The sequence below is a fragment of the Leiobunum rupestre genome, chromosome 3 (genome assembly GCF_980474605.1).
Source record: "Leiobunum rupestre chromosome 3, qqLeiRupe1.1.hap1, whole genome shotgun sequence".
NCBI classification, from domain to species: Eukaryota; Metazoa; Arthropoda; class Arachnida; order Opiliones; family Sclerosomatidae; genus Leiobunum; species Leiobunum rupestre.
The window spans coordinates 10,450,118-10,462,264 of NC_143386.1; the positions used below are offsets into that span (position 1 = coordinate 10,450,118).

The 12,147-nt window shown below is 36.5% G+C and overlaps 1 protein-coding gene across 3 annotated transcripts in view; it reads right to left on the reverse strand.

Moving 5' to 3' along the window:
- Positions 1–12,147, reverse strand: part of LOC149949453 (uncharacterized) — a 74,853-nt gene that overhangs the window by 6,800 nt on the left and 55,906 nt on the right. For 2 of the 3 annotated variants that reach the window (XM_090169229.1, XM_090169231.1), the window contains exon 2: positions 2,613–2,901. In XM_090169229.1, the coding sequence (XP_090025355.1) occupies positions 2,613–2,713 (101 nt within the window). In that variant the 5' untranslated portion in view covers positions 2,714–2,901. Of the gene's footprint in view, positions 1–2,612; positions 2,902–3,682; positions 3,767–12,147 lie in introns of those variants that run through there. The other variant, XM_090169230.1, reaches the window with a different exon arrangement.

Here is a 12,147-nt window from a genome sequence, read left to right on the forward strand (position 1 = left end):
AACCAAGAACAATATTGACCAAGTTCAAAACTAATTTGCCATCACTTACGCGGGGCTGCCCCGCGAATAAGAGTTTTACGCAACTCCTTTCCAACATGTATGTCGTTAATATAGTGTTATTGGGACTGGTATTTTTATACCCAGTTCCCGACCTTAACAAAAATTCTGGCAATTCACCTCGCGAAGCTGGGCACGCTCCGATCATTTTCGAGCGCCATGAAGAGTTTGAGATCTAAGTGAGCGGTAAATTTTCAGTGAGAGTTTGAGATCTAAGTGAGCGGTTTGAGTAGAAGAGCAATATAAATTAATTAGATTTGTTAAATGGGTTGATGACAGGAGTCATTGTGTGCTACTTTTGACCGGTTTGAAAAAGATATTAACTTTGAGAAAATAATGAGAAGGAAGATAAATATGAGCTGCATTTTGCAATTTTGATAAATATGAGAATGGCTTAAGTTATTAGTGTAAATGTTTTTGGTTTATTTCGTATAAATTTAAGGTGCTATAAAGTAATTTGGGTCATCTGGGCTACAAACATTTTGAATATATTTATTTTTCAATTTCTACAACTTTTTGACCTTTTTGATAGTTTGATACTAATTTGAACTGGTACAAAAAACCAATTGAATACATTAGCCAAGAGAGATCAGGTATATCTAAGCATATATGTTAGATTCGAAGCTAGTTCGAAGAGCATCTGAGAAAAATTTCACGTTAGCATGAGCCGCTAGTGAGCTGAGTGAGGATATTGCAAAAATGCCCAACACATTGTCAACTTGTACTTCCCTCAGGCCAGTAAAAAAGTAGTAATTGCTTATACACGAATTACTATTACAATTCAGAACTGCCTTACCGGCAGCTATAAAGAGCTTAATAAATATAGAAAGTTTGGAGAGTATACAACTGAATACACGTTGTTTTGTATAAATTATGAAAGAATGTAATAAAATATGAATTCTTTTTTAATACGGATATACATGTAGTTAAATGGTTCAGATTCTCCATATTTAATCTAATTCTACTACAGAACCGTGACTTAATATATTGCGCTAATATAAATACAATAAAAACATATATTATTCTTGCTTCAGATGGCACGTATCCGGATAAATCCAAAAAGGTTTTAAATTGCAAAAAATCTAAATTCAGTTAAAAAGCCATCAATTGTTTTTACTTTGATTTACGGTTGCAGGTAGCTTACAATTCATCAAAGGGAAAACGCAGAGTCGGTAAATAAGGGAGCGTCTTATTTCCTTATACTATCCGCCGTTTTATTGAACCCTATCTTTTCCAGAATTGTATCAATCGCGCATATTTTATAGCCACTATCATCCCTTTGTGGTCCTGTCACTTTTCCACTTTGCCCATTTCGCCGACTTTTCAAGAAAGAAGTTTTAGAATTTCCCAGGCAGTATTCGAGGATAGCGGGATATTATTCCGCTATAGTCAAATTGACTCTTAAGATCTCTTCATTTTATTTAGGAGTCGATGTACTCTATTTAGGAGTCAAATGCCAAGTGTCGTGCGCTATTTCTTGCCATGATTGCAACCTATACTCTCTAGGTTCAAATTCTAAGAATTCTTCCAATAGTGAGAATTCTGACTTCTCAAAATTTGTACGGTCCTTCTCACAGGAAGCGATTTAATCTTTTCTCACGAGTGCTCTTGGTCACAAAGTGGTGGTAATTATAAATAAAAATGTCAGCTAATATTCAAGTCAGTTTACTTGATGCTGAAGAAAATAAACAGTATGATATTTTCAGAGAATACAGAATGGCAACTTAGTTTACCATGAAATCCTCCTTTTTAATTATAAATCTAATGTTTTCTTCCGTTATATATTGTCGTGAAATTGTGTAAAAATAATATGTATGGTCAAAGGCTTAGTTTAAAACGTTCGTGGGATTCTCGTTAGCCGCCATCTTTAGAAGAATCTTTTTACATTTGAAGCTTTTTAGCGAGCTCTCACGGAGATAAAAATTAAAACTCTTCTTAAGAGAGAAGAATTCCTTCTTAGAATTTTGACGCCCCCCGGACTATACGACCATCTTTCAACAAGCGGACAAAACCAATTTAGAATGAAAAATAAAAGGTGGGCTTGGAATCAAGGACACTAAAGCCAGGTTCACACTTACCCCTAAAATCGCTTCGTTTTAGATAACTTGGTTTCAAAACCAGCGTGAGAAATCGCTTGGTGTTGGTTTGGGAAGCAACTCGTCCAAGTCGGTCCGCTTAGAACCGCTTTCAAAACGACCAGGCGAGGAAGTAAAATTGCTTGTATTTTCAAAAATTTTGGGAATCAAATTCCTAATAATGTCAAATGTATTACTTTATGTAAAGTAAACATGATTAACTAATTGTGGTGTACCTACATGTTAGTATTTTTAAAATTCTGGTCATAATTTGAAATGACATTAAGCCTTGGCTATAAGCGAACCGGAGTGAAGCGATTTCGCACGTGTGAACCAAGAATTATCGTCGGTGGTCGAAGCTGGCATTCAAACCGACCTCAACTGGGTTTTAAGTTCTAGTGTGACTGAGGCTTAATGGTGGTCAGTCTATTAGTTCCTCCATCAGGAATGATTTACAAAGGTTGTATTATTGAACTGTACCTGATAATGTCATGTGGTCTCGCTGTCGTTAAGGGTATTAAGTGTGTGACTATGAGCAGAAGGGCCGAAGTTGCGAGTGCCGACGTTGCAGAGACAATCATTACTTTCGCTTAATCGTACTGAAATCTAACGGTGATGATTAGCGTTTCTCCTTGAATCGTCTAGAACAATTTCTTTCTTTTTGAGGGTCAGATTCTTCTATTGGACTGAATCGATGTATTTCGGTCAATGAACCATGACTTCTCTGTACTCTTCTGGAAACATCCAACAATAGCAACGAGATTCCGATCTAAAACGAAAAAAATACAAAATATTAATCCTTAGGTATAATTCATAGTTCTAACATAACTCCCTAAACTTTAAATTTCAATACTTCACGGCATAATGGATATAATTTTTATATAATTTAAAGAATTTGCTTTTTCTTATTATGTTTCTGTTGTATATTATGAAAAGAAATTCCTTTTGAATTAAAATAAATAAACGCAATAAGTAACAATAAATATCAAATATCAAAAGATTAAAAGACAAACTTGGTTCTAGTTGATATATCGCATATTCCAGAAGGCAAGCAAAAACAAACGCTTCAATTATCTGATACTTATTTTGTAAATGTTATTATCGTTTTGGTAAAGTTTTAATAACAGCACCGCGTTGTTCCATTATGGTATCGTGCTCTTAATTCTTGCTAAAACTATAAATAAAATATTATCTATTGCAAAACTTCATTCTTAATTGAGATATTTAAAATGGTCTCAAAGCAAATAAATTCATTCTTAGGATTCTAAATAAATATGTCTTTAGCCAGATAAATACTAATGACGGCGGTCCTTTAATACTTTAAATTGGAGAAATGTTTCAAATCTACAGAGTAACACACTAAGTATTAAGACGTACGTTTTAAGGAACCAATCAGATATCGGGCCGATTTGATTGACTTTTAAGTCAATCCTTTTTTTGTGTCACCTTGACTTTGATTCCGTTTTGAGCCCTCTATTTTCTATCAACATTAGGACCACGAATTTGCTCATATAACTATTATAAGAAGAACAATATTTGTAACAACGTACCAAAAACCCGGCTTCCATAGACGAGCGACTTGAAAAACCAAAAAGCGTTAGAGCTTCCTCCAATTTCATTGTTATTTATCTTTATTCTTTCTTACTGTCAAATAGGACTATTCCAAAATGAATTGCGTAAATTTTCATATTGAAAGCTACCAAAAAAAATATGTTTTTTATAAGAGTTCTTTACAAACATATCAGCGGTTCAAGTTTCATCAAAGTGTTCTCAGAAAAGCAAAGAAAGATAGCCCCATTAATCAAGGAGGAGACGCGATAAATGACAAAACGCTCTCGATTCGCGAATAATAAGCCTTTCTGTTAAGTCATTACGCTTGCCGAACTTGTTTTATTGTATCGCTTTCGTCACGAGATACGTAGGAGTTCAGTTCAGTTTTGAATGTTAGATCTATATAAAAAGGGTGACTCGTCGAATTTTAATTCACGTCTTGTTGAACTTGTTAAAATGTTCCACGCGCTCTTTGATCAGGGGCGTAGGAACGTTCTAGAAGTTGGAGGGGGCAAAGTGTAACCAATCTGGAGAATGGTTTTGAATTTTTAATGGAGTGTAGCTTCACCGAATGCATTTGTACATTTTTCTACTATATACATTGGCAGGAAAAGACTGAAATTTAAACACAGTTGAGGTTCTATAAGCTTTCTATGCTTCTAAAATGATAATTTGAGCCTTGTGAAGATTGCAACTGACCAAAAGGTTGGAGGGGGCAAAAACATTAGTTGCCCCTACCAGTAAAATTCTAGGGAGGGGCATTGCCCCCCTTGCCCCCCCTGGTTCCTACGCCCCTGTCTTTGATATTTTAGTGTAAAAGGCTCGCGCATTTTTTTTTTCAGGGAGCACCCGCGAAATCACTCGAGCCCATTTGCGCTAAAATATCAAGACGCGCGTGGAACTTTTTAACAAGTTGAATAAGACATAAATAGAGTTTATGATAGCTAGGAGCAACAAACACAAGGAGAACGCAGTTATAGCCTTTAAACACGCTAACGAAGGGTTGTGAACGAATTTCATTGGACGAGCGTCAGGAGCCTTTACGCTGAACGTTTTACGGGCGGGGGGAAGACAATTTCCGAATTTTGTTGTGTTTGTTGCTCCTAGATGATAGCGTCTATTGGCTATCATAGTGCAACGTCACGAGTGACGCACCCGATAAATATAAACAAAAAGGCCAATGTTACTTTATAGAAAGGCCTATTTCAAAATGTTATCAAGATAAAATTAGTTGACGTTGTAAAAACAATTAATTTGGTGATGGAAGATTTTACTTGGAAAATGTTCATTTTTCTTTACCGTCAACACAACCAATTTTATCAGCCAAAGACCATTAGTATTTATCAGAAGTGAGTTCATAAAAATGTCGTACAAAAAAACACGCCGCTACAAGATATCTAAAAAAGCGAGCAAAGGAGTGAAATTCTACAAATATTTTCTACGCTGTAATGGACACAGTTTCGTGAAACCAGCACAATTGTTTCAAAAACATTATCTGAAGGCCTTCCTAAACTTCGTGTAATCTTTAGTAAATTATGATCTCGACCTTCAAAATGCCGAACTTGAGAATTGGAAATTTGGGCATCCCCGCTATGCAAATTACCTTCACAATTGATTTTCACCCAATAGTCTCGAAACTTTGACTACGCTCATTTTTAATTTAATAAAGTTGAACTTCTTTCTCGAAGATTTGGATTTTCTGGCTAACAATTATAAGTGACTGACATTGTAAGCCAAGGAACGGCCTTATGTACTTACAAGGAGACGACCCGAGGTGTTACACACCGATTTCATTCAAACTCGAGGGATTGGTAGACCTTCGTGTAACTTGAAAAATCCTAAAGGGAATTTATTTAATGGGCAACGGTTTTGCCATGACAACGATAAATGTTTTTGACAACATAAAATGGAAATTTTTCCTTTTTAAGCCATATCGGTTCATTTTCACCCATTCAAATTGAACAAAATGTGATCAATTTTGATTTTTTTCGTCAATTTTTAACAATTTTTTTTATAATTTTGGTATTTAAAAAAATTTTCAATTATGCAAAATCTTTCACAGGGGGGGGGGACCCTTGGAATCGGTCCAAATACCATGTTATTTTCAATGGGAAAATTTCTATTTTATGTTGTCAAAAACATTTTTCGTTGCCATGGCAAAACCGTTGCCCATTGAATAAATTCCCTTTAGGATTTTTCAAGTTACATGAAGGTCTACCAATCCCCCGAGTTTGAACAAAATCTGTGTGTAATACCTCGGGTAATCTCCTTGTTAGTTTTCAATCTTCATGACGTGCGGAGATGTGAGATAATTTATGAGCAAGAAGTTTCCATATTTTCGTTCACCAAGAAGACGTACTATATTTTTAATGAAGTACGTCCTTCTTTGCGTTTAAGTGGTTTATTTCAAACGGAAGAACTTAGGTTTTAAAACCCTGTTATTATCTCTAGGCCTCTGTAATTTACTTAATGAAAATACTAGATCAATAATCTCACAGGAACAGTGTTGGGCACCGCTCATCTCATTGTGAGCGGATTTGTTATTATGAGCGAAAATGAGCGGTAAAATATCTTTTTAAAAGAGCGCAAAACAAAAATGAGAGGAGCGAAAATTTTTCCGCTCAAAAAAGAGCGAAAAAAAGAGCGACAATTTTACCGCTCAAAAAAGAGCGGAAAAAAAAGAGCGAAAATTTTACCGCTCAAAAAAGAGCGGAAAAATGAGAGCGAAAATTTTACCCCTCAAAAAAGAGCGAAAAGAGAGGAGCGAAAATTTTACCCCTCAAAAAAAGAGCGAAAAGAGAGGAGCGAAAATTTTACCCCTCAGAAAAAGAGCGAAAAGAGAGGAGCGAAAATTTTACCGCTCAAAAAAGAGCGGAAAAATGAGAGCGAAAATTTTACCCCTCAAAAAAAAGCGAAAAGAGAGGAGCGAAAATTTTACCCCTCAAAAAAAGAGCGAAAAGAGAGGAGCGAAAATTTTACCCCTCAGAAAAAGAGCGAAAAGAGAGGAGCGAAAATTTTACCCCTCAAAAAAGAGCGAAAAGAGAGGAGCGAAAATTTTACCCCTCAAAAAAAGAGCGAAAAGAGAGGAGCGAAAATTTTACCGCTCAAAAAGAGCGAAAAGAGAGGAGCGAAAATTTTACCGCTCAAAAAGAGCGAAAAGAGAGGAGCGAAAATTTTACCCCTCAGAAAAAGAGCGAAAAGAGAGGAGCGAAAATTTTACCCCTCAAAAAAAGAGCGAAAAGAGAGGAGCGAAAATTTTACCCCTCAGAAAAAGAGCGAAAAGAGAGGAGCGAAAATTTTACCGCTCAAAAAAGAGCGGAAAAATGAGAGCGAAAATTTTACCCCTCAAAAAAGAGCGAAAAGAGAGGAGCGAAAATTTTACCCCTCAAAAAAAGAGCGAAAAGAGAGGAGCGAAAATTTTACCCCTCAGAAAAAGAGCGAAAAGAGAGGAGCGAAAATTTTACCCCTCAAAAAAGAGCGAAAAGAGAGGAGCGAAAATTTTACCCCTCAAAAAAAGAGCGAAAAGAGAGGAGCGAAAATTTTACCGCTCAAAAAGAGCGAAAAGAGAGGAGCGAAAATTTTACCCCTCAAAAAGAGCGAAAAGAGAGGAGCGAAAATTTTACCGCTCAAAAAGAGCGAAAAGAGAGGAGCGAAAATTTTACCGCTCAAAAAGAGCGAAAAGAGAGGAGCGAAAATTTTACCCCTCAAAAAGAGCGAAAAGAGAGGAGCGAAAATTTTACCGCTCAAAAAGAGCGAAAAGAGAGGAGCGAAAATTTTACCGCTCAAAAAGAGCGAAAAGAGAGGAGCGAAAATTTTACCGCTCAAAAAGAGCGAAAAGAGAGGAGCGAAAATTTTACCGCTCAAAAAGAGCGAAAAGAGAGGAGCGAAAATTTTACCGCTCAAAAAGAGCGAAAAGAGAGGAGCGAAAATTTTACCCCTCAAAAAGAGCGAAAAGAGAGGAGCGAAAATTTTACCACTCAAAAAGAGCGAAAAGAGAGGAGCGAAAATTTTACCCCTCAAAAAGAGCGAAAAGAGAGGAGCGAAAATTTTACCGCTCAAAAAGAGCGAAAAGAGAGGAGCGAAAATTTTACCGCTCAAAAAGAGCGAAAAGAGAGGAGCGAAAATTTTACCGCTCAAAAAGAGTGAAAAGAGAGGAGCGAAAATTTTACCCCTCAAAAAGAGCGAAAAGAGAGGAGCGAAAATTTTACCGCTCAAAAAGAGCGAAAAGAGAGGAGCGAAAATTTTACCGCTCAAAAAGAGCGAAAAGAGAGGAGCGAAAATTTTACCGCTCAAAAAGAGCGAAAAGAGAGGAGCGAAAATTTTACCCCTCAAAAAGAGCGAAAAGAGAGGAGCGAAAATTTTACCGCTCAAAAAGAGCGAAAAGAGAGGAGCGAAAATTTTACCGCTCAAAAAGAGCGAAAAGAGAGGAGCGAAAATTTTACCGCTCAAAAAGAGCGAAAAGAGAGGAGCGAAAATTTTACCGCTCAAAAAGAGCGAAAAGAGAGGAGCGAAAATTTTACCGCTCAAAAAGAGCGAAAAGAGAGGAGCGAAAATTTTACCGCTCAAAAAGAGCGAAAAGAGAGGAGCGAAAATTTTACCGCTCAAAAAGAGCGAAAAGAGAGGAGCGAAAATTTTACCCCTCAATAAGACGTGAGCGTGAGCGGCTCTTTGACGAAAATGCCCAACACTGTGACAGGAAACACTTGGTTAAAAAATGAAAGACAACGAATAAACAACTTCCCTCACAAACCGTAACAGTTTCAATGAAGTTCAAAAAACGCAAATTTCTACGGTAGAAAAGCAAATTTGGAACTCCCTTGGGGTACTCCCCAACTCCAGTTACTACCAGAGTCGTTGTTCCCGAGTTAACACATTTTACCGTGGGAAAAAAACCGCATTTCATTCTCAACAATCTTTACGAAAAAAGTCTTCGTCTCGTTCTTTGAACTTCAAATGCCCGATGGGGTTTATTACACGTACGAGAAAACTCTCGGAGTGTATATGATCGTCTTAAGACGACGAAATTTTTTCCTGTTTTACTCTGGAAGCGTGAGACTGTAAACACGTAATGCGAGCTTGGGTTCATCGTCTTGGAAAACATACATATCTATTTGATTTTTAACCGCAAATGAAGTTTCCAGTGTCCCAGATATCTATATTAAGAAGTTTCCTTTAAAGAAGAGTTGTGATATTCATTTGAATTTCAAATAGACCCTGATTCCCTGTCTTCGATTCGTTGAGCGCAAAATACGGATGAATAAGCTTTTAGCTCGGAAGACGCGGTAGCAGCCTCTGAAACAAGCTCATTTCCCTACTTCCAGAAACTTTCAATATATTCAAATTGAGGCGCATTTTGAAAATAATATAGTGGAGTGGGTACATATTGGAAACTAATTATAAATTCACTTCTTTTTATAAATCAACAAATTGAACTAATTGGTCGCGGATTTCGCTTGACGTGAGCTGGGAAATAAGTTTTGGTTTTTCTTCAAAACCTAACGAAAAACCAGTTGTCTTTGCTGTTTTAGTTACGAATATCGTAAATTAAATAAAATGCACTTGGAAAATCGTCCAAGCCCATTTATCACGCGACTAAATTTTTAAATGTGGAGATTTCGAAGGATAATTTTGGATGTAGTGTATTTTCGAAAAATATTTATAATTCAAAAGAATAGTTAACAAGTTGGCAAGTTTGCCAAAATTTACCTGTCCTCGGAAGAATTTGCCCTTGGGTGTATTAACTACTGGACACGGTACTCAATGATTTTTCGCCATCAAAAGCGTCCTCCAAAAAATGTTATCCCGGTGCTATCCCAACCAGTAGATTATTTTTTATTTTAATTATAGATATTACAAATGTTATTGCATTAAATAAATTTCCAATAACAATAGAACAAAAAAGCAACTTTAGACCCAAAACGTTATTAAATTACCAAAGCAACAAAACGAGAAATAGAAAATACAAAATTTAAAATTATTAGAACGCTCACGAAACGTAAAATATACGTGCGAGAAACTATTTTAAAAGAAAAACCAACCCATTGTATTATAGGTCCTAAACAATCAAATTTATATGGAAAAACAAAAGATAAGCGAAAATCAAAACTATAAGTGAAAGCACTAATAAAAACTGAGTGGGCTCATGACGACAACCCAACGAAGCCGATAAAATTAAATGCAAATAAAAAATCGTAGACATGAATAATCCCCCACATTATCAACAAACAAGAAAAATGACCAATATAAAAATATATAATAATAACCCAACTAAGTAACAAGTTAATTAAAATATTTAGGAATCAAGAAAAAGTCAATCTAAATACCCACAGTAGTAAACATGGTATTAACAGAAATATGCAATAAAAATATATAATAATAACCCAATCAAACAACAAGGTAATTCAAATACTTAGAAATCCAGAAAATGTCAATCCATATACCCACGGTAATGAAAATTGTAATAAAAAAAACCAAAAACACCTTACCGTTACAATTCCCGGCTTATAACGCACACAAAAAAACCTTAACTGAATAGTGAAGACTAAACAACAGCGCATATCTCAAAATATAAAACCAACGGAACCACATTAATGACAATGTATCACACATTTAAAGCCGATAAGGAAACACGTAAAATAAATTACGATGTTACCAGTAAAGTAAGCAAAACGAAAAAAGCGCGTTGTATACGACTTGAAATTTCCCTTGTTCCTTAACTCTCTTAACCAATAATTAAAATTTAATGATTCAATTAAATGCAAGACCGCTGAACGTGCTCCGAAAATGATTAGCTGACATCAATTAATCGAAGCGTGGCGGTCCAAAATGCTTATAATCACTTTATTCCATAAAGCCATCCATTACATCTCCAGAATGATGAATTTCGACACTCGCCCAATACTCTTTCAATTTTGGAATAGAATCTCTCAACATACACTTTAGACCTTGTTTATACTTAATATAAAACTTAAAGGGTATATAAACTCTTGTATTTCTGTCCTTCTGCAATATTGGCCGCTACCTTCAGTGACATTTACTTTAACAAAAATTTGTATTTGAAAATTAAGAGAGACACGCATGGATCTAATGAAATTTATGGCTGTGTATAGAACCCAATACTTTAAACACTGAGCTTCCAACCCGAAGGTCTTTGTCAAAGCAACTAAACATTAAAAACGACAACAAACTATATAAATACATCAATCATACACTATAAATATAATCCGAGAGCATGCACAAAATTACAAATTATTTACTATTACAACAAAACAAATTACTGGACCTAGAGAGAAGACCCAATTCTTTCTCTCCCTTATTGTTTTTATACAGATATTTGTTATATCCCCGGTAAAGCCACCAGTTATTGCACACCCCGACCCCTTTAGGGCCTAGTTTAGCAACATATCACTATGTAACTATAAATATTAAAACTTTTAGCCATGGTTTATTATAAATTGTTAAATTTTAAAAAAGCTGCTACTTCATGACTTAGTAAAAAACGTAATTTTATTCGGAGCTTTCGGACCGTGGTCCTTCTTCAGCGAGTGACTGTTACTATCACTATGTATTTGTACACCGCTGCTCCGCCTAAGCACTACAGCGGCCTACGAGACTAAACAGGCCGGGACAGAAGTGTGCTTTGCGAAACAACGTTCGGCCAGTGAGACAGCCATCATGACTGCCTCACATATAGCAAACAAACGCCCTCATCATGGCCCAACAAAAGGCGACACCATGGGCTGCCCGGGACCGACCCTCGCACAGCTGAGGACTAGAGTGACTTATTCTTCCACTTCTTAGCCCTCCCCGAAAGGTTATAGAATGTCGAGTATGGATCGTGAATTCGTCAAAATTCACAACGATATAACGCATTACGCGTTCAAGATCGTTGATCGTTTCGTTATCCAGATTGTGGAATCCATTCTCGCGGATTGGTCTCCTTAATAAATGGTTTGTCCTAGGACAAATACGAACATAGTGCTCTGAGTCTGCTTCCAAAGCGCCGCATATGCATTTGGGCGATGCAATATGACCCAAGTTGAACAGGTAAAAAGGGAACTTACCGTGTCCACTTAGGATTTGCGTCAAATAGTAATTCGTGTTGAAGCTACCATTGACCATAGGAAAGTACTTCTTAGTTACCTTTCCCTTCTCACTCTCATCCCACGACTCCTGCCACCTTTGAGTCGTCACCTCATTGAGCCACCTTTTAATCACCAACTTAGTTGGCTTCATCTCCTTCTCCTCGGGAAGATCGGTTGCTGACTTTGCAAGAAAGTCAGCCCTTTCATTCCCTGCACATCCAGTGTGCGACTTTATCCAAGTAAAGTTGACTTGAGTCTCCATCCGTTTTAACACCTTACGGATATCATGGCATAAACCATGATTGTTTTTATGATTGCTTATTGCGTTTATAGCAAAAAGACAATCTGTAAAAACCGTTGCACCATCACCAGGACGCTGA